Raw genomic sequence first — 23,162 nt, forward strand, 5'->3', positions numbered from 1 at the left:
TAGTGAATATATGATAATTTATTCAAAAAAGAATCTTTCAGAAAAAGCTGACATCAATTTTCAGACTACCAGTCATCTCAAAAGTATTATACATTAACCATTAAAAAACCCCAAAATCTTTAAGACTGGGATCTGTTAAGATTAAATTGGTTAAAGATGTAACTCAAGTACAGACCCCTGCAAATATAACTTAGTCATTTTCATAATCACAAATCAGCACATAACTTTTGTACCATAAACAAATCTGAAAACATTTCTCCTTATTTGTAATGGTGGAGGAGGATCCTGTTCCCTAAATAAACCAATTTAGTAATTCTTCCACAGGACTGATAAGCTTTGCACTCAATCAGAACTTGGCAGGCTTAATTAGATATGAGAAGATTTTTAAAAAAGGTTTTTATTCTATTTCCCCTCCCCCCCCCAAAGTAAGCAATTATTATTTCAAAAATACCCAATTAAATGCCTTGTAGATTTTACCCAATAAGTCCTAATAAGCTATTTCACAATAGCCAAAGCAAAAAAAAAAAAAAAAAAAATTAAAATCTTTAATGAAATAAAATTACCATTCTCATTTCTTATACAATGTTTTCCCAGAATTTCCAAGACAAGAAAATATGATAATAGTTATAATTTTGTAAATTTAAAGCACAAAAGAAAACACATTAATCAACTGATATTAATTTAGTCAAAAGCATTTCCAAATTATCCTGACATAGAAAATTATTCATCCTATTCCAAGTGACTTTTAAATTCACAATCTTCATAACTTGGAAAAGGTATTTACTAAGCACATTTTATTAAAGACCCAATTAGCAAAAAGATCATATAAATAGGAATCACTTGAGACAATGAATCTCATAGAAAAATCATTAGGAAATTATTTATCTTTCCATCTATCCATCTTTACTGATTTAACTTTACGCCTATTGTTGTTGGGTCAATTCAAATATGCAGGGCTAAATATTATGTCTTTATTGCTAAAGACTCCTTACTGTACTTAGAAGATTTGTAAGATATTAGAACTCTTCCTTTCACAAATGAAGCCATCTTGAAGAGATTTCCTGTTATATCAAATTCACAGTAGAAACATTATCATTATCCACTAATAATTTTTTGAGCAATTTGTACCATCCTTTTAGCAATTAAATCTATAACTTTCCCAAATCCAGATTTAAAAAGAATTTACCACTTTAACAACATTGCTAATACAATGAATTGTCAAAACAATATTAGGCATTATTTTCATACACATTACAGAATGAAAATAAATGAGGTAACTTGTTTTAAGATCACATAATTAAGAAAGTTCCTAATTTAGCCATTTCCCCAACACTGTCTTAAAGCCAAATAGTAAATTAAAATATGATTTATCATAAATGTCCTATTAGGAGAGACATATTTTGCTTAAAAGGAGGCCAGAATAAAGTAGATCACATCTAAATCTATTTCCTAAATGGTATCACACAGAATCCCAAGTTATAATTTCAGTTATGTAGTATTATATTTTTAACAAGGGTCATTTATTCCAAGCATTTCATTTGATGGGGTCCACTATTTTCAGCAAATCTACTGCCAAAGATAAAAATGGCAGCCTGATATGAGGTTTTAATCGAATTCAATAATCCCTTTAAAGGCACTTTTTAATTTAGTTCATATCTGAGTTTTATACTTACTAATTCAATGTTTAAAATCTCAGAAAGATAATTTTAGTATACATTATTCTTAAAAATCAATGACTTGTTTTATTTTGAAGGTAGAATATTGACTATAAATATACCTATGACAATTAAAATGTTGAATCATGGCCATTCACAATTCTATTATTCCCTGAATTATTATCCATTATCCTTTCCCTCCATTATCCAGAAGGAAAGAGAGTTTGATATAATGTTTCTAACAATTCTAGTACTAATTTTGGCTATTGGTTTTTTTTTTTTAATTATAGCTTTTTATTTACAAAACATATGCATGGGTGACTTTTCAGCATTGACAATTGCCAAACCTTTTGTTCCAATTTTTCCCCTCTTTCCCCCACCTCCTCCCTTAGATGGCAGGTTGACTAATTCATGTTAAATATGTTAGCGTATATGTTAAATACAATATACGTATACATGTCCATACAGTTATTTTGCTGTACAAAAAGAATTGGACTTTGAAATAGTGTACAATTAGCCTGTGAAGGAACTAAAAAATGCAGGCGGACAAAAATAGAGGGATTGGGAATTCTATGTAGTGGTTCTTAGTCATCTCCCAGAGTTCTTTCACTGGATGTAGCTGGTTCAATTCGTTACTGCTCCATTAGAACTGATTTGGTTCATCTCATTGCTGGAGATGGCCAGGTCCATCAGAATTGATCATCATATAGTATTGTTGTTGAAGTATGTAATGATCTCCTGGTTCTGATCATTTCACTCAGCATCAATTCATGTAAGTCTCTCCAGGTTTTTCTGAAATCATCCTGCTGGTCATTTCTTACAGAGCAATAATATTCCATAATATTCATATACCATAATTTATTCAGCCATTCTCCAGTTGATGAGCATCTACTCAGTTTCCAGTTTCTGGCCACTACAAAGAGGGCTGCCACAAACATTCTTGCACATACAGGTCCCTTTCCCTTTTGGCTATTAATTTTAAAAAATTCATTTGAATGTTCTTTAGTAATTATAAAAATCTAAACAGATTACAAGACCTGATCTATTTAAATAACAATTAAATTGTTACATTATTCATAAATGTAACAAAAAGCATTTATCCAAATGAAATTTTATTTATATTTCAAGTTGTTTTCTTAAGTAATCTCTTCTTCTTGATGGAAAAGAAGCAAAACAGTTCTCAAAATTCAAATACATAACTATAAAAATGAATAGGAGTCTCATAAAATTTATAGCAAAATTTCTAATTTCAAAACATATACTAATTCAAGTAATTTCTAAATTGATTTCTACTTTTCTTCAATTTGTAAAACTCTTGAGTATTCAATTAGGTTAAATTTTTTTTAATAATGTTTTTTAATTTTCAAAACATATGCATAGATTTTTTTTGTTGTTATTGTTTTTGTTTTTTCTGCTGAGGCAATTGGGGTTAAGTGACTTGCCCAAAGTCACACAGCCAGGAAGTGTTAAGGGTCTGAGACCAGATTTCAACTCAGGTCCTCCTGACTGTCATCAGGGATGGTACTCTATCCACTGCACCACCTAGCTGCCCTTGAATGGATAATTTTCTATATTCACCTTTGTAAAACCTTGTCTTCCAAATTTTCTTTTCTTCCTTTCTCCCCACCCCTTCCCCTCACAGGCAAGTAATCCAATGTATGTTAAACGTATAATCATTCTATACATATTCCCACAATTATCATGCTGTACAAGAAAAATCAGATCAAAAAGGAAAAAAAAAAGTTAGAAAGAAAAGAAAAAACAAACAAACAAACACCAAACAAAAGAGAATGCTATGTTGTGATCCACCCTCAGTTCCCATAGCCCTCTCCTCTCTCTGTTCATCACAAGCTCATTGGAACTGGCATCGATCATCTCATTATGGGAAAGAGTCATATACATCAGAATTGATCATTGCATAATCTTGTTGCCATGTACAATATTCTCCTGGTCCTGCTCATTTCACTCAGTATCAGTTCCTGTAAGTCTCTCCAAGCCTCTCTGTATTCATCCCGCTGGTTGTTTCTTACAGAACAATAATATTCTACAACATTCATATACCACAATTTACTCAGCCATTCTCCAATTGATGGGCATCCACTCAGTTTCCATTTTCTAGACACTACAAACAGGGCTGCCACAAGCATTTTTGCACATGTGGGTCCCTTTTCCTTTTTATGATCACTTTAGGATACAGGCCCAGGAGAGACACTGCTAGATCAAAGAGTATAGTCATGGTTTGATAGCCCTTTGGGCATAGTTCCAAAAATTTCTAATAAAACATATTTACATGATTTACACATTTTTTCTCTTTTCCATCAACTAGAAAAAAGTTAATATTTAAAATATGAGCCACAATCTATTTTCCCCCTTCATTTTGAAACTTCCCTGAAAACTCCCCAAATAAGCTGCTCCCTAATCAGGAAAATGACCTTTTTCTCAGAACAATAAATCTGTTGTATTGGGGGACTGCTCTTACTTTTTAAAAAGCACATTCTAAAGAATGTTAACTCAAAATTTACTAGAATATTTCAGCATTTATTAAAATCATTACCTTAATTTAGAGATTCACCAAAGATAATTTGTTTCAGTCATAAACTCAGGATCTAATTAATTTGCATTGTCATAAATTTTCTGCAGTCTGAGGGAAATATTTTCCTTATTTCTTATCTGTCCTTGCCCTTGTACTCCCAGAACTTAACTGAAGCTTAGAATGTAATGAGGAGAGACTTGTTCTGAAAACACAGGCCAATTACATACATATTCAGTTACAGATACATAGACAAACAGACATCTGTGAGAGATAATAGCCCCAATATTTTTATTTATTTATTTGTTTTTTTCCCCATATATTTCTTTACTGGTGATGCTGAAGGTACCAGCCTCTCCTGATATTTTACCTTCTCTGCTCAAAGAGATCTTTTATTGATTCAATTTAACTAAATGTCACTTACAGTCTTACATATTGCTTTATTCAGTTTGATCACTGAAGATCATGCTATCTCAGACACAGAAATTTGGAATCCTCCTATATCTAAATCACCAACTCTAGACCATTTAGGGCCCCAAGTACCACTAAATTCTGGAAGACAGTGTAACACTCTTGGGGTTATAGGAAACCACAAACTTGCAGAAATAAAAGATCTCAAAGATTATTGCAGGTTCAAGTTGTTTATCTATTTCTCATCTTTGAGAACTCTTCCCTCATAAAATGCATTCTATTAGAGGCCCAATGTGAAGAACAGACTTGAACTTTTAACTTAATCTTTCTCTCTATACAACCAATTATTTCCAAATTTTATGTGTGCAACTTCTAATAGAAATAAAATACACAGAAAACCATATTATCACACTGGACAAAAAAGGCACTCCAAACAGATACAGATGATAAAAAGCTGCATTCCCTAACAACGATATTTACTTTGTTTGGAGTTAGAACTGTAAACTGAAGGGGAGAACCAGATCTCCACCTATAGTCCTCAAGAAGAAACTGCTCCTTTCAGGTAAAAAAAATCTCACCAAGGAGCACTCAAAATGAAATGAATTTTGCCACCATTTTGCCACTGCCACCATAATCTTTCTTTTTTTCTCTTTTTTATGAGGAATTTTGACTTTATTTTTCCCTCTTTTTGTAATAGCTTTTCTTTTTCTTTTTTTTTGTAGGTTTTTTATAATAGCTTTTTATTTTTCAAAATTTTCAAAATACATGCAAAAATAATGTTTACCATTCACCCTTGCAAAAGCTTGTGTTCCAAATTTTTCTCCCCCCCCAAGACAACAAGTAATTCAATATAGGTTAAACATGTAGAAATAAATATATTTTGTTACACTATAAACTTTCACAAGTGTTCACATCTCTTCCAAAGTCCGTTAAATTTCTTGAGGCAAGATTAGATCATTAATTAGAAGGAAAGCTGGATTTTTAAATGTAATCCATTATTACTCAGTCAAATCTCTAAGTTAAATTCAGAGACAAAAAGCAGTTACAGAACAAAAATCAATTACTTGTAAAAGGATCAATAAGAAAATAATACAGAATTGATTTTAATATTCGCATTGCTTAAGATGTGCCAGACACTGCTAATCTATATCATTTGATCCTCAGAGGTAGGTGCTGTTATTATTCTCATTTTACAGATGAGGAAACTGAGACAAACAGGACACAGTTAGCATCTTGGTTGGATTTGAACTCAGATCAATACAGAGTTACTAAAGTACTTCTCTGGTCTTAATCAGGGAAATCACAATTTTTCCTAGAATAAAAACTCACTTTGGGATTCTCACTTGGGTATTTAAAGTCCTTTGCAATCTGGTTCCAGTTTTACTTGTCTATTACACATGACTACGCCACTCTTATATTCGTTTCCCATTTTTTTACTCCCAAACTCCACAATCTTTGCATTTGCACAGATCATCCTTCCAGTCTGGACCCACTCTTCCCTGTCTCTGCTTTTTAGAATCCTCCGTTTGCCTCAAGGTTCAGGAGGCAGATAGAAAGCTTTACTTGTTAGTGCTATCTGCTTCCTCCTCCAATTGCTGTGCAGAAATATGTTTGTTCACATGTTGTATCCACTATTAAAATTCAACTTTCTTAAGGCTGTTTTTTTTTTTTTTGGTCCATTCGTTTCTCACTCTTTCCCAAAGTATGGATTAAATAAACGCTAGTGGTATTAAATTTAATTCCACTTTTGTTTTGCTGCTCTCTATCATTTAGTTCTCCCCCAAGTTATATCAGTATGGATAGCCAACCATCTGTTTTATAATACTTAGCTGTTTGCTGTTGTCTCATTCAATTCTTCTCCAATAGATGGTGCTTGTTCCTTTTTTCTAACCAGAATTATACTGAACAAGACTATGAGAGTGTTATTTTCCAAGTAACACTCTTGTTATCCTAATATAACCATAACTCAACATCCCAAGCTCTGGACTGGAGTACTTGATAAAAATGATAAACAGCACAGGACTGATCACTTCACTAGAGATGTGCCTGTTGGTATTGGATTATAAACAACTTTTAACTCTAGCCATCCCAATTAGATCTGAATCATCGGATTTGCTTTTTCAACTAAGTTATACCTCTCTGTCTTCTCCACAAGAATACCATAATTTGTTGAAAGCGTTGCTAAAATCAGATAAACTATATCAAATTTTCTCCAAGTTTAAGTTGGCAATTCTGTTAAATTAAAAAAAAAAGGAAATGAAATTGGTCTGGCAAGAGCTTTTCTTGATGAAGGCATGCTTTTTCTATATAATTTCTAGCTGCCATTTGTCTTTTGATTTTATTATTATTTTAAATAAGTTGTTATTGATGTCTTCTCATTTTTATATTTTTTATTTTACATTATCTCATATGTTCTTTCCTGTCCATTTTCTAGGGACCCAATCTATATATTGATCTATATAATTTTTAAAGAGTCAGACGTGACTGAAAATGACTGAACATTGTTGTCATTTTATTGCTATTGATGTCCTTGATTACTGCATTTATTCATACCTCCTATATTTCTATCATCTTGGGTGTTTGAGAAACAAATAATCTCTTCAGTTCTGGTTTTCTTTCTAAGAATATTTCAAGCACTTCTTTATTATTGGACATTCTTCTTTTTTCATCGTGATTAAGTTTATATTAGGAAAGTAGGTTATCCTGAGTTATATACTGAATTTCATTTATCTTTGGAACATATTATTTCATTTGTGTCTTTTGGTGGTTGCAGAATAGTTTTGTTATTTCATTTTCATTGCACTTAAATACCTTTCTCCTGATCACTTATTTATTGAAGTTATTTATGAATTGAATTATTAAATTTAACTACTATGTGTCTTGGAGTTTGCAGCCTTGAGGTTTTTTCCTCCTATAAATGATCTTTGATTTCTTTAAATTTGGTATTTCATTTTCCATATTTCCATAGATTCTGTACAGTTCTCTTACATTATTCTTGCATTATGGTATTCACTATTTTTGTCTTCTGAAAGAAGACATGTTCCTTAGATTGCCTCTATGTTTTGAAATCTTTTGTTTGAATAGTGTTATTTTTTTTTTTTGCTTCTCTTCTAGATCATGCTTCACATCTGTTTTTGCACTCCCAATCTATTGTTTTCTCTTTTGTTTCTTTGAAGAGATTTGCTATTGAAGATTCCAATTTTTCTATTCTTCTTCTCCTCCTCTTCCTCTTCCTCCTCTTTCTTCTCCTTCTCCTCCTCTCCTCCTTCTCCTTTTTCTCCTTCTTCTCTTCTCCTCTTCCTCCTCCTCCTTCTTCTCCTCTTCCTTTCTCTTATTCCTCTACTTCTTTCTCTTTTTTCTTCTACTACTTCTCTTCTTTCTATTCCCCTCTTCTTTTTTTCTTTCTCCTCTTTCTCTTCTTCCTTCTCTTTTTCTTCTGGTTCTTGTTTTTCTTGTGCTTGTGCTTATTCTTTTTTCTCTTCAGAGTTTACTTAAAAATATACATGAAGGCAGTGAAGACCAGGACAGTACAAGTCTTAGGAAAATATATGTCTTTTAGATTCAAAGAACAAGTTTTTCTCTCCTTCTTTAGAATTTGGAAGCATCCACTCCAGGATGGCAAAATGCCACTTTCCTTTGTTACCAAGAGTTCTTTACCATTGATATCAAATCCCAATTGTTTAATTTCATTATCAAAGCCATTAATTGCTTTGTAAACTAAAGTAGTGGAAATGAAAGGCCTTAACACCCGCCATTAGGAAAAATAAACAGAATTAGTGGATGTGAGGGGGTCAGACTTGAGTGGAGCTGAGGGGACCATGTGGCCACAGGCTGGGGGTTTGGGGAGAACCTGGACTATAAGAGAGAGCACCACTTTGCCTGCCCACTGCCTCACCCTTTGCAGCGTCCCTCGTGTGCCCTTTCAGTGGGTGACTGAAAATTGGCACCATGAAGTGTCTGATTATTGCCCTGGTTTGTCTGCAGCTCTCAGAGGGCCTTGTCAGGTGGGTATTGGGGTTCAGCTTGGTTCAGAGCCAGAGAACAACAACTGGAGGAGGGGGCAGCCTAGAAACCCAGTTCTTTCTGAAAGACCATCTTTCAGTATGACCTGTCCTATTAAGGTCATTCCCATTTGTCCTTGATCTATCTCTGGACAGTATGTGTATATGTGTTGAATCAAAAAAAGGGATCTCTGCCTTTTAAGTCTAGGGAGAGAAGCAAAAGAGACACAGAACGATGACTATCAATATGAAGGAAAGAATTGCATTGAATTGGGAATTATGGGACTTAGATTATAGCTTGGATTTGTTTCTAACTCGCTATATATGATCTTAAGAAAGTCTTTGGTTTCTTTTTCCCCTATGAAATTTTACTTCTAGTTCCAACTCCTATGAACAAGGGATGATCTTTAAGGTCCATCCAATTCAAACATTCTTTAATTTTCTATAAACCCAAGAATAACCTACTGATCATGTTGGAATTATTAGAACTGGGTGGCTATAGTGATGTCTAGTATGATTTTGGTTCCCAAGGTTAATTTGGGGGACAGAGGGGTGCTGATGTCTTGGGTTCACCTATTCCTAGACAAATTCTGCGGAGGGGTAAGTCCATCCGTGAGGTGATGGAGGAGAAAGGCGTGTTTGAGGATTTTCTGAGGAAGCACAAGAAAGCTGATCCAGCTGCTAAGTACTTTTTCAACAAGGATGCTGTGGCTTATGAACCTATCACTAATTACTTGGATGTAAGTGCTGTCTCTGCCCCTCTTTTCAGCTCCTCCCAGAATCAGAACAGTATTTTTGTGTGCTGATGACTGTAGCGAGTACTTCTGGCCGCCATCTTGTTTGGCTTAGGAGCCCCCATTGGGCCACGGGGACATCCCTGAACTGGAAGGATGATGGAGAAACATGATGGGGTGCATGTGAAACAAAAGTCTGAAAACCAACAGAAGGGTGGGACCTGCCCCAGTGTTGCAATGCCAATTTATGTCAAAGACCTTCTGGGTTCGGGCTACTGCTGTTCCCTAAACCCAGGAAAGTACATCATCATGCTATCTCTGACCTTGTGTCTGATTGCTCTCAAGACCCAGGACGATGATTTGTCATGAAGATGCACTTGTTGGGTGTTCAGAGCAGCTCATGGCTTTCAAAAGTGTTACATACAAGAGGAAAAAGTAGACTTTTTGGCCCCAGAGAGCAGGGTTGAAGTTGTAAAGAAGCAAGACTAGGAAAACCCTTTTTTTATTAAAAAAATTTTTTTTTTAACAATTAGAGTTGTGACAAGTTGGAATGGTTTGTATCCACAAGGGAGAGGTTCCTTCTCTTTGGTATCTTCACAGAGAGACTAGATGACCCCTTATCAGGAATGACATTCCCTTTGATTATAAATGGCTTACATGTTTCAGAGATCCCGTCCAACTCTCAAATTCTATGGTTCTGAGGTTTCATTCCATGTTAGGGGAGCAGTGTGGATGCAGAGAAGTGCCAACAAAATTAACAGGTTCAAAAATCTAGAAAAATAACTCAATTCCTACAGTGCTTTAAAGTTGACAAAGCACTTTCCCCCAATAGCGATAAAAGTGTTATTTTCAACCCCATTTTATAGATGAAAAGAAGGAAGTTAAACCATTTGTCAATGATTGGCTAACGGGCACTGAACTTGGGTTCCCGGAGCCCGGGACACGCTGCACTCCCTCACGGGGCAGATTTCTCGGTGGAGCAGACTCGGGGGGATGGAGGAGGATGGGAGGGACGGGGGACGATCCGTGAGCGGCCCCACAAAGCTGGGCGGGCAGGATGGCTGGACAAACAGCTCCGTTACCGGGGAGTGCCCCCCGGCCTGAGCCACTCCTTCCTTAGCCGGGAAGCCCTGTGAGGGCCGGGGCTGAGGACGGGGATCTTAGAGCTTAGCCGGGCGCCCGGCCCATTTCAAACCCTAAGTCTCCTGGGCCAAAGAACCCAAATCTCGGTTGTGGAGCTCTCCGGGGTCAGGGACGATTTTTTGCCTTTCTTTAAAACCCTGGAGTTCAGCACAATATCTGGCCCACGGTAAACACTGAATGCTTACTGACTGAGGGACAAAAGGAGGTGATGGAGGATCCAATCAATCAATAACCAATCAAAGACACTGCGCCCGCTCTGTGCCCAAGAGCAGGGTCTTTAGAGGGGGCAGAACTGGACGTGGCCCAGGACCCGCATTTTAAATCTTCCCTCTGGATTTCTCACTCCCTTTACTCTGACTCCCCAAAGAGTTGGTTTTTTAAAAGATTCTTTGGTTTTGTTCCTATCATCTACACCACCCCCCAAGAGCCAGTCTTTATATTGTTTTTTTTTTCTTTAAAATAAAAGTTAGCAAAAAACTTCAGCCACAGGTGGCAGGCTGGTCCCCCCACCCCCCACCCCCGGGCGGGCCCCCTCCAGGGAGCTGTAACCCCTCTCCTGCAGGAGGCGATCTCAAGGAAATGTGTCTTTGCAGTCTTTCTACTTTGGGGAAATCAGCATCGGCACCCCCCCTCAGAACTTCCTGGTCCTCTTTGACACCGGCTCCTCCAACCTGTGGGTGCCCTCCACCTACTGCCAGACCCAGGCCTGCTGTGAGTGCCCCCCGCTGGGGAGGGGCGGGGAGGGGAGGGGGGCAGGGAGGTTAGAAGGGGAGAGTGGAGGAAGAGGGGGATCGGAGAGAGGGAGGCAAGAGGAGAAAGAAAGGAAAGGGCTCCCCTCACTATCTGCATCCTCTCCATCATTGTCTCCCCCCAAGGTGAGCCCCCTGCCCCCTCCCCAATGCAGCAATATTAGAATGTCCACAGGATGGGGTCAAGGAGGGAGACTTGTGTGGGCAGGTTCTCAGGGGGCCTTGAATGACAGGAAACTCCGAGGGGGCACCTGGGGAATGGGCTGGGCAGGGCTTCCTGCTGAAGCTGGGATTTGAGGGGGGTCTTGGGCAGGGCCGGGAGGCAGAGGGGAGGGGGGGAGCGCCCCAGGCTTGAGAAAACTTCTCCTCATTGAGGAGATGGAGTGAGTAAGCTCAAGGCCAAGCACAGAGAAGGTGCTTAATAAGTGCTTGTTGACTGATTGACTACTTCTGGGAGCAACCAGAGAGGCTGGGGTCAGCAGATCCAAAAATACTGGAAGGGGACACGGGGAGGACGGGATTATTCTTGCTTGGTGAGACATGGGCCTTGAGGGGACTTGCTTGGAAGTGTTAAGTATCTGAGGCTGAATTTGAACTCCCGTCCAACTTCAGGGCTGGTGCTCCGTCCCTAGCAGCAGATTATGAAAAAGCTCTGAAGGCTACATTCGGATGTAGTGCAGTGCCTGACTTAATGTGGCAGGAGCTTCACAAATGCTAGTTTTGGGGAACATCGAGGAGATGGTGTTTTGTACATAGCAGGCGCTTAATAAATGTTTACTGACTTCCTGACTTATCTGGGAAACACCAAGGAGGCTTTTACAAGGTACTTGACACATAACAGGCACTTAATAAATGCCTATTGACCTACTGACTTGTTCAGGAATGGGTAAGGAGGCCAGGTATAGTGTTTGGCATATAGTAGGCACTTAATAAATGTTGATTGCCTGGCTTGTTCAGGAAACAGTAAGGAGGCCCAAGTATAGTTCTTGGCATGTAGTAGGTGCTTAATAAATGCTGTTTGTCCGATTTATTTAGGAAGCGGTAAGGAGGCCGATGTATAGTCTTTGGCATGTAGTAGGTGCTTAATAAATGCTGATTACCTGGCTTGTCCCTGAGGCAGGGTAAGGAGACCCTCGGGCGGAGCTTAGTATGTAGTAGGCGCTCAGCAAATGCTGACCGCCCGGCTGGTCCGGGAAGCCGCACGGAGTGCGAGGCGGGCCCGCATGCAGTGGGCGCCTACTACGTGCGCGCTGCGCGCCTGGCGTAGGGGGAGCAGGCGGCCGGGCGCAGAGGGGCGCTCGCGCAGCCGGGGCGGCCGACGCCTTCTGCTGTGTCTCTGCAGCCAATCACAACAGGTTCAACCCCGGCGGGTCGTCCACCTTCCGCTCTGGCGGGCAGACGTTCACGCTGTCCTACGGGAGCGGCAGCCTGACTGTGGTGCTGGGCTACGACACCGTGACCGTGAGTAGCCGGGCCGCGGCCGGCCGCGCATGCTGCTGCCCCCTGGGGATCGCCGGTGCAAGCACTCGCTTGGCCACGCGCGGGCGGGGGGTCCGGGACACGCCGCGGGGCGCAGCCGAGAGGTGGGCATCCCCGGGGCGGCGGGGCTTCCGAGAGGGGCGCGGGGCGGGAGGGGGCGGGGGTCCCCTAGGCTGCAGCCCCCCTGCCCTGAGGGGAGCCCGGAGCGCCGCTGCCCCGTCCCCTGCAGGGGCTCTCAGCATCCAGGAAAGGGAGTTTCGTTTTTTCTTTAAAGTTGGCGCTGTGTGTGTGTGTTTGGTTTCTTGGGAAACCCCTCGACATCCAGAAGAGAATTTATTAAAAAATAATTTTTACCGATGTCTTTCAGTACCTCGGATAGATTTTTACTTTTGATTTTTATTGCCGACTTTCAGAATTCAGGACAATTTGATTGATTGTTAAATTGATACTCGTCAGCGTCCAGAACAGGTAGTTTTTTCCAAAGTTGATTTATTATTGATATCTTTCAGCATCATAAGAGATGATTAGAAAATTTTTTTATTGAGATCTTTTCGCATCCAGAATAAGTTTTTTTTAATGAAAACAATTAATAGTATTTTATTTTTTCCAATTAAGGTATAGTTTTCATTTTTGTGAGATTTTGAATTTCAAATTTTTTTCTCCTTCCCTTTTCTCCCCTCTCCCCGACAGAAAGCAGTTTGATATAAGTTATATACATGTACAGGCATTTTTTAACATTTTCATATTAGTCATGTCTGAAAGAAAAATCAAAACAAAAGGGAAAAACCATGAGAAAGAAAAAAAAAAAAACAAAAAAAAAGGTGAAAATAGTATGCTAGAATTCACATTCACTCTGGTGATTTCATAAGATTTGGAAACTTTCTGATGGGGCAGGCCAGCAACTTGTTAATTTATAGTCTTAGAAGGTGTCTGGGTCCCTGAGAAACTGGATGACCTTTGTTCACTTAGGTCACATGTACTTGTACTTGGGAGTCAGGAACTGTTGAACTCTTGCTTTCCTGACTTCAAGGTCAGGTTTTAATCCAATATACCATCTTGTCTTTCAGAATCTCTTAGTTTCCTTCATATTCTTTTTTTCCTAGAGCAGAATGGGTTCTGGTCTCCATTTGATGGTATAATCTTTTTCCTTTTTAAACATATTTGCATATTAGTCATGTAATGAAAAAAAATCAGAATAAAATGGAAAAATTATGAGAAAAAAAAGCAAAAAAGGCCAAAATAGTAGACTTTGATCTACTCCATAGTTCTCTCTCTGGATAGGGATAGCATTTTCCATCCCAAGTCTATTGCAATTATCAGTCTTATCAGTTGCTCATCATGCAATCTTGCATTTACTGTGTACAATATTTTCCCAGTTCTGCTTATTTCACTCAGCATCAGTTCATAGAAGTTTTTCCAGCCTCTTCTGAAATCATCCTGCTCATCATTTCTTATAGAACAATAATAATTCCATTACATTTATATCCTATAACTTATTCAGCCATTTTTGAACTGATAGGCAGCCACTCAATTTCCAATTCCTCGCCACAAGTGAATTCAAATATTTCAGTGCCTTCTCCAATCTTCTCTTCCCTAAGGTTTTTTTTTTTTTTAAACTATTCCTCATAAGACCATGGACTTAGAGCTAAAAGCAATTTCAGGGGTTATCCAGCCCAATCTCCTCATTTTAAAATGGGTAAAGAAAGGATTGGAGAACAGAAATGATTTGGCCAAGACCACACAGGTTGTGAGTAGCAAAATCTGGGTTTAAATTGAAATTCTGGGACTCCAAATTAAAAGCTCTTTCCATCATGTCTTAATTAAAATTAATTTTATTTGATATAGGGTCTCACAGTCAGAAGTAGCCTCATGTTTTCAGGTACAAGGGAGAGCAGATATGGTCCTTCCCTGCTCCATCCTATGTGGTCACCTCATAAATGGTCAGTCCCGAAGTCATCTATGGTCTCGCGCTGGAAAGGGCCACACACATAATGCTTCTGATCCTCCCAGGGGAGATTGGGGTTTCTAGTCTCCCCTTCTGGATCTGGGCTTTCTTTGATTCCTCTTAGACCCACCGCTTGCCTTCCTTGCTTGGCCATTTGGGTTTTCTCTGGTCGCGGTGGGGCAAAGCTCTTTTGTGGGGTGGGGGCCTCCGACTCACTTCCTGTGTCTCCCCCCAGGTTCAGAACATTGTGGTCAATAACCAGGAGTTTGGCCTGAGTGAGAGCGAGCCTACCAGCCCCTTCTACTATTCCGACTTTGATGGGATTTTGGGCATGGCTTACCCAGCAATGGCTGTAGGCAACTCCCCCACCGTGATGCAGGGCATGCTGCAGCAGGGACAGCTTTCAGAGCCCGTCTTCAGCTTCTACTTCTCCCGGTAAGGGCTCGCCTTGCGCGGTCGGCGTTGGGGGCCTCCGGGTGCCGGAGACCAGGGACTTCTGTATCTCAGAAACCTGGAGTCAGGAAAATCTGTGCTCAGATCCACTGGGTCCTAGGATTCTGGGCAAGTTAGATTTGAATTGGGGTTCTGGAATTCTAACTCAGAAGCTGACCCTGACAGGCTTAGTTTGAAATCAGTCCTGTGGGTTACCCTCGTCTCACAACAGAAATGAAATCATGTGGGGCCGGGGGCAGATATCATGCTGCCTCATTTCCTCACCTGTGAAAGGAGGGTCATGAGAGCACCTATCTCCCAGTTTTGTGAGGATCAAATAAAACTCCATGTAAAGCATTTTGCAATCTCAAAGCACTATATAAATATTATTATTATTACAAAAATTGTGTATAAATTGAATTTTTGGAAATCATATTTTGTAATTTTTGTAACTCCAAACTTTTGTAAAGTGAATCACTTTCCACTGATCTCTTTGGCACACCTGGATTTCCGTTTTGGGGTTTGCTTATAGTGGGGCAAGGCTATGACTATTTGAAGGGACCTCTGAGGGAAGAGAAGAGCCTCCGAAAGCTGACCATGAACTCCAGGGTGTTCTTCCCTCAGCCTCGACCTCCCCCAGCTGTCTTGGTTTGCACAGGGCCCCTCCTCCTTCTCCCCGCCTCAGGGTGGGGGACACTCCCAGGCCAGGGCAGAGGGCAGAGGCCGGGTCAGTGGGAAACCCAGGGCGGCTCTGTGAAGGCACCCTTGTCAGGTCTGGCTCCAAGGGGCGCTCCAAACATCTCGGCCCTAGCTTTGGAGACTCTCCGCAGTCTGCCTTCATTTTCTTCATGTTTCTTCTTTCCTGGTCACTGACCAGCCTGACTCTGACCTTGGCCAACGCCCAGGGCACATGAACCTACATCGCTTTCTCTGTCCCCAGTCAACCAACTCAGCAATATGGAGGGGAGCTCATCCTCGGCGGGGTGGACCCCCAGCTCTACTCTGGCCGCATCACCTGGACCCCCGTCACTCAGGAAGTTTACTGGCAGATCGGCATCGAGGAGTAAGTCACCCCAGAGATCCCTCCAGGAGCCCCAGGCGTTTCCAGGGCCGCCCCCTTCTGCCCGCTGGTCTCGCCAGGCTCGCAGACTCAAGGGGTGTGGGATGTCAGCCATGATCAGTTCCTGGGTGTGGAAGCGCGGCTGGGTGAGGGGGCCGTTTTCTCCTCTGTCATGGGGGGTTTGACTCCGCCATGTTGGCCTGTGAGGACTCTCCCTCCTTCGAAGGCGATGGCGCTTATTTCCCGCTCGCTCACTTGGAGCTTAGCTGACATCAGTTTTGTGGGTGTTGCAGGTATGCTGCCCAATGGCAGGATTTGGGGGAGCTGCCGGGGGGAGGGGCCTGGCTCCTGGCCTGGCTCAGCTTCCGGCCGAGGAGTCTGGCGGCCTTGACTCTGGTCTCCCCTTCAGGTTTGCTATAGGTAACCAGGCCACTGGCTGGTGCTCCCAAGGCTGCCAGGCCATCGTGGACACGGGCACCTTCCTTCTGGCTGTTCCTCAGCAGTACATGAATGCCTTCCTGCAAGCGACAGGAGCCCAGCAGGCTCAGAACGGCGACGTGAGTGACCAGGGGCTTCTCTGGAGGCTTGGGATGAGCCCTGGCAGCGGCTGGGGGGCCGGAGAACCAGAGGGGGACAAAGCACGGGGAGCCTTTCCTGGGGAATGGGCCTACTCTGGAGCATCCCTGGGCGGGCAGGAGCTGCTGCTGAGGGCTGCCAGGATGTGCTCCTGTACAACAGCCAGGCTCCTCAGATGTAACGGGATGGTCCAGGAGAGAGAGTGATCCGGAGCCCACGCGCCTTCTAAACTGTCTCTGAAAATGAGGAGAGGCAGAGGCAGAGGCAGAGAGGGGGGAAGGAGGAAGAGAGAGAGAGACAGAGACAAATGTAGACAGAGGAGGAGAGGAGGGGGAGAGACAGAGACAGAAATGTAGTCAGAAAAGGAGAGGAGGGGGAGAGAAAGAGACAAAGGGGAGAGAAAGAGAGACAGAGACAGAAATGTAGACAGGAGGGAGGAGAAAGACAAAAGAGAGAGAGACAGAAACAAATGTAGTCAGAAAAGGAGAGGAGGGGGAGAGAAAGAGACAAAGAGGAGAGAAAGAGAGACAGAGACAGAAATGTAGACAGGAGGGAGGGAGAAAGACAAAAGAGAGAGAGACAGAGACAAATGTAGACAGAGAAGGAGAGGAGGGGGAGAGGAGACAGAAATGTAGTCAGAGAAGGAGAGGAGGGGGAGAGGAGGAGACAGAAATGTAGTCAGAGAAGGAGAGGAGGGGGAGAGAAGGAGACAAAGGGGAGAGACAGAGACAGAAATGTAGACAGGAGGGAGGGAGAAAGAGAGGACAGAAAGAGAAGACCCCCGTGGGGAGGGTTGCTGGGTCTCTGGCTCCGTCCCCTGTGAAGCCCACGGCCCCCCTTCCCGCCCACTCTCTCCCCAGGGGGAGCCCGGCTCGGCCGGCCCCTCTGTACTTGGGGTTAGCCCCGAAGACAGACAGCGCCCTCAGACGTTCCCGGACCTGGGCCTGTGCAGGGATCAGAGGCCGGGGGGGTCGGGCCCTGTGCTGTGGGTCTCCGTGCCTCAGCGGGAGCTTTTGCTGGGGGTGCTGGGCATGGAGGGGTCTGACAGGCTGGTCCCATGGGGGCGAGTGGTTCCTTCCCTGGCTCCAAGGCCCGTGTGCTCTGCTCATTCCTTCTGTAGTTTGTGGTCAACTGCAACTACCTCCAGGACCTGCCCACCATCACTTTTGTCATCAACGGGTCCCAGTTCCCTCTGCCTGCCTCTGCCTACGTCTTCAATGTAAGTGCCCTCCTGGGCTGGGGGGGGCACGGGGGAGGGGCGGAGGAGGCGCTCCGGGGGCTGCGGGCCTTTAACGTCCCCTTCTCACCGCTCAGAACAACGGCTACTGCCGGCTCGGGATCGAGGCCACCTACCTGCCCTCCCCCAACGGGCAGCCCCTGTGGATTCTGGGAGACGTCTTCCTCAAGGAGTACTACTCTGTCTACGACATGGCCAACAACAGGGTGGGCTTCGCCTACTCCGCCTAGGGGGGCCTGCAGAGCGCGCCGCCTCCTGTGACAAGATGTAAACTCGCAGCATCTTCGGCCTTGAACCCGTCACTGCAGATCTAAATTTCCAAAATTCTGAAATAAAGCCCTTTGGTTGCACTAACTGTGGAGTGATTTATTTTTTTAGTCAGACTTAAGATTTAATTGGTACAAGGAACTTTAGGGAAGGAAATTCCCTCCACTGATGTGGGTCAGCATCTGTTGGCAAAACTTGGACGAGTCACCTTGGGTCTCAGTGTTCTCATCTGCAAAATGGGGGGCTTGGACTAGATCAGAGGGTCTTAACCTCAGATCCATGAACTTTTGGTTAAAGTTAACAAAGCGCTGATACGCTAACATGATTGATTTTCTTTTTTATGTGTTTTATTTTACCCATTTAAAAACATTTCCCTGACAAATCCACAAGCTTTGCCAGACCGCTAAAGGATTCTGTGGCACAAGAAAGGTTAAGAACTCTTGGGCTAGAAGGATTATGATTCAATAAGCATTTATTGAGTTCCTGCTATGTGTCAGCCAAAGCGATGGGAATGCAAAAAGGGGCAAAAAGGCCCCTGCCCTTAAGTAACTTGCAACCTAATGCGCGTGAACTCTGTGATCTGTAATTATGTGCTTTGTGTCCAGGTAGCTGGAGTTCACCTAGTCAGTGTATTTCAGTGGCCACACTTGACCCTGACTCCGAAGCTTCCCCCCGGCCAGGGTTCCTTAAACTTTTCCCACCCGCGACCCCTTTTCACCTGAGATATGATAACGTTTTAAGGGCTCACTGTGTGTGGAGCTAAAATAAGCAACAAGGTTACAAATACACATAAAAACCGCTTTTCCTCAGTGAACTTATATTCTACCAGAGAAAGACCAAGTGTAACGGGGAGCTGGGGAGGCGCGAGGGGGAAGGTGCTCCAGCCGGGGCCAGGGGGCTTGTGAGGAGCTGGGAAAGCCCAGACGTGTCCGTGCCGTGAGTCAGGGCCGGGGCCCTTCTGGAATGGTGGTCTGGGCGAAGGGGTCACAGGGCCAGAGAGCAGGGCCTGGGGCAGGGATTTCTGCAGGGGTCCCAAGAGGTAATTCGCTTTTTAGTTTTTCTGCCCCCACCAGAGCTTTCCCTCTCCAGCTGGGGTAGGAATGATATCCTAACCTCTACCCCTCGACAGACGAGGAATTAAAAGCTTAGCTTTAGGTAATTTCCTTAAAAGGGACTGAGACCATGGAGGAAGTTTTGTTGGCTCGGGGACTAAAGTTTCACACAGGGACATCACTTCTAGGGTCCTTAAGGACAAGGCTCCTATTTTCACCTTTTTTTGGTTTTTTTCTTTCTCGTGGTTTTTCCCCTGTTGTTCCGATTCCTCTTTCACAGCGGGTCTGATTTGTAACTAGGTTTAATATGATTGTGCAGGTAGAACCTGCATCTGATTGGTTGCTGCCTTGGGGAGAAGGGAGGAGGGAAAAAAATTTGGAACTCAAAATTTTATAAAAGTGAGTGATAAAAACAATCTTTGCATGTAATTGGAGAAAATAAAATGCTAGTAAGTAGGAAAAAAAACTTTTTAATCTACCTTAAACTACCAGGGAATGAGCTTGAATCTAGATTAGCTCAGAATACCATCTTTAAAGGGTCTCTAGGGAATAATAAAAATTCAAGATTTAGAAGTGGAAGAGAGGTTAGCGATTTTCTACTTCAAACTACTTCTTCCTACACAGAAAAAGAATAAGGTATAAAGAGGTCAAATGACTTATATAAGCTCACCCATGTAACCTATGACCCAAGGTCCTGTAAGCTATGGGGCAGAGGTGGTAAACAAAAGAGCCATTTAATCTTTTGGCTCATTATCCCCTACTTAGAGTTTATACAGGGAAAACTTCCAAATATGATTATGTCTCATTTCTACAAATGTTATCATCAGGGTATTAAGAGATCTGCATAATACACTACTATAACCCCATCATTTAAAGCATAAATAAATTGAGATTTTGAGGAATTAAAAGCTAGGATTTAGATAAAAGCACATGTTATCTCTTTTTTTTAAATTTAATTTTATTTTATAATAACTTTATATTGACAGAATCCATGCCAGGGTAATTTTTTTTTTTACAACATTATCCCTTGCACTCACTTCTGTTCCGATTTTTCCCCTCCCTCCCTCCATCCCCTCCCCTAGATGGCAAGCAGTCCTATATATGTTAGATATGTAAAGCACATATTATCTCATTTAATTTTCACAACAATTCTAGATGTTACCAGTATCCTCATTGTATAGATGAGGAAACTGAGGCTAATGGAGATCAAGTGCTTTGTAGAGCCATAAAATTTGAATCTTCTTGACTCCAACGCCATCCTTCTATTTGACTTGACCCTATTTGATTTGTGACTCCAAATTCAGCACTCAGTGCCTTTCTATGATAGGATCCAAGGATTTGACATAGTAGGAGAAAATCAGTGAAATCGCTTTACTTCTGTGGTACCTTTGCTTTTAAAGCCCCAGAATGAATTTCCAACCTATACCTTGCCCGTTGGCTATATTTAGTTTCCTTAAAACTGAGATAATAATTAGTATTGGAGAAAAAAAGGCCTTTAGTCCCATCCCCTGGGAATTTTTTGCAAATCACATTGGGGGAATATACTATAAAGCTAGCCATTGAAAACTCATTGTTGGAAATAGAGTTGGGACAGGGTCTTGAAAGAATGGAGGCGAGTATAAGGAGATGCATTATAAATCTAAAGAGAGTTCCTTCTTCAACTAGTGTGAAGTCCAGTGAAAGCACCTAAAAATGTCAGCCATCAGGCTGAGTGCTGGAGATGCAAGGAAGACAAGCAATAGTTCCTGCCCTCAAGGAGCTTATAGTCTAACGTAATGGAAGGAAGGAGGCTGGCTACATGTAAACAATTATGTGAAAATAAGCCATACACAGGATAGATGAGAAATAATCAACAGAGAGCGGGCACCTGCACTGAGTGGAATTGGGAAAGGTTTCCTATAGAAGATGAGAATTTATTTGGGACTTAAAGGAAGCTAGGAAGTGGGGAGAAAGAGGGAGAACATTCAGTCATGGAGAGAGCTGGAGAAAATGCCTAGAAGGAGGAGATGGAGTGCCTTATGTAAAGAAAAGCATGGAGGCTGGTATTAGGGTACATGGAGGGGAGGAAGAGGTAGGAAGGATCCGAAAGGTGGGAAGGATGAAGGGCTTTAAAAGCCAGAAAGCTTTATATTTCACTGCAGAAGTAAGATCCACTGGGGTGGATTGAGTAGGAGGCGATGAGATCAGACCTGAACTTTTGGAAGATCAATTTTATAGCTGAGTGGAAGATGCTCTGGAATCAAAGGCCCAGGAAATCAACCAATGCCTATTGTCCAGGTCCAGATGTGAGCTGCTGAGGGCCTGAACTAGGGTGGTGAAATGTCTGAGGAGAGAAAACTTGTTTAGGAGATGTGACAAAGCTTCCTGACTTTGAAGCAGCATTTCAGTGAATTCTAAGCTCTTCCAAAGTTTTCCATGGTTCTTCCTCCTCTTCCTCCTCCTGCTTCTCCTCTTTTTCCTCCTCCTGCTCCTGCTCCTGAGCTCCTCCTCCTCTTCCTTCTCCTTCTCCTTCTCCTTCTCCTTCTCCTTCTCCTTCTCCTTCTCCTTCTCCTTCTCCTTCTCCTCCTTCTCCTTCTCCCTTCTCCTCCTCCTTCTCCTCCTCCTCCTCCTCCTCCTCCTCCTTCTCCTTCTTCCTTCTTTTTCTTTTTGATTTTTTCCAATGGATTTTTTGTCTTAAAGGCCAAACTCTAGTTTGAGGTTATTACTGAGGCAACAAGGTTAGCACTGCCCAAGAAATCTCTTTTCTCTGACTAGAAGGTTAGATTTTTAGGACTATGATGCCTAGGGCAGCTAGATATACAGTGGATAGAACATTGGGCCCTGAATAAAGAAGACTTGAGTTCAAATCTGGCCTCAGATCCTTGCTGCCTTGTAACCTGAGCGTATCACTTTCTTCTGTATGCCTCAATTTCCTCATCTATAAAATGAGCTGGATTAGGTAATAGCAAGCCACTCCAGTATCTTTGCCAAGAAAACTCCCAAAATGACACAACTAAAGAAAACAATGTTTAGGAAGTGAAAAAATTCTCTTATTTTCTACACAGAAAATTGGGGTTCAAGAATATTGTCTCATGATGAATGGACAAATATATTTGTACTGATTTCCATTAGTTGCTTGTAGAGTATTCCTATAGTCATCAATAATCTTATTATCCCAAGCTGTCATCATCTCTTGGATTGGAAGATTCCACTATCAGATGTCTAGTCTATATTTGAGGTTCAAGAACTCCCCTCTCAAGCCACCTGGACAAGGACATGAAGTTTGGCAGATGCTTCTGCTTCGAGACACTATTAATTGCTCCTAGGAAGGGGATAGGAAGAGATAAATCCTTTTCCCTCCCCAGTTCTTTACTATAGAAAAAAGGCACAAAAGAAAAGGGCAAAAAGGAACGAGAACCATCTAGCAGTTAGGTGATACAGTGAATAGAAAAGTCACACCTGGATTCAGGAAACCCTGAGTTCGCATACTCAAGTACTTACCAGTTGTATGATTCTGGCTAAGTCATTTAACCTCATTCAGCCTCAGTTTCCTAAATTATATGAGGATAATAATAGTCTTCCACAGGGTTGTAGGAGGATGAAATGAGATAGCACATATAAAGCTCTTTTCAAACCCTACAATTCTGGATAAATATTAGCTATTATTAGTGAACAAGAGGGGTGACTATTTTGGCAAGACTTTTATTTTATTCTATTTTATTTATAGAATTTTATTCTATTTTAGCTAACAAGGTCATCTTGGAGTCAATTCTAGTGCTTGAAGCTTAATTGGGAAAAGTCCCTTGTTCTCCCAGCAAGGTACCAATGATCCATTGATATTTGAAGATAGATAATAATATTTCATGTGCCCAGCACATGAAAGACATTTAACAAATGTTTATTCCTTTCCCC

The 23,162-nt window shown here is 42.0% G+C and overlaps 1 protein-coding gene across 1 annotated transcript; it reads left to right on the top strand.

Annotated features, from left to right (window-relative positions):
- Positions 1 to 8,504: 8,504 nt before the first annotated feature.
- LOC127559334 (pepsin B) lies at positions 8,505 to 18,306 on the top strand. Its single transcript, XM_051993044.1, has 9 exons — positions 8,505 to 8,600; positions 9,181 to 9,337; positions 11,068 to 11,185; positions 12,566 to 12,684; positions 14,883 to 15,082; positions 16,020 to 16,142; positions 16,549 to 16,696; positions 17,836 to 17,934; positions 18,030 to 18,306. The coding sequence occupies exons 1-9, from the start codon at positions 8,545 to 8,547 to the stop codon at positions 18,180 to 18,182; spliced, it is 1,173 nt and encodes a 390-aa protein (XP_051849004.1). The 5' UTR covers positions 8,505 to 8,544; the 3' UTR covers positions 18,183 to 18,306.
- The last annotated feature ends 4,856 nt before the right edge of the window (positions 18,307 to 23,162 follow it).

The sequence above is a fragment of the Antechinus flavipes genome, chromosome 4, assembly GCF_016432865.1.
Source record: "Antechinus flavipes isolate AdamAnt ecotype Samford, QLD, Australia chromosome 4, AdamAnt_v2, whole genome shotgun sequence".
NCBI lineage: Eukaryota > Metazoa > Chordata > Mammalia > Dasyuromorphia > Dasyuridae > Antechinus > Antechinus flavipes.

Excerpts from the sequence above, each read along its gene's own strand:
- LOC127559334 (XM_051993044.1), top strand. The coding sequence starts at position 8,545 with ATGAAGTGTCTGATTATTGCCCTGGTTTGTCTGCAGCTCTCAGAGGGC. Across the intron at positions 16,697-17,835 it reads AGCAGGCTCAGAACGGCGAC|TTTGTGGTCAACTGCAACTA; the intron begins GTGAGTGACCAG and ends TTCCTTCTGTAG. Across the intron at positions 17,935-18,029 it reads CCTCTGCCTACGTCTTCAAT|AACAACGGCTACTGCCGGCT; the intron begins GTAAGTGCCCTC and ends CTCACCGCTCAG.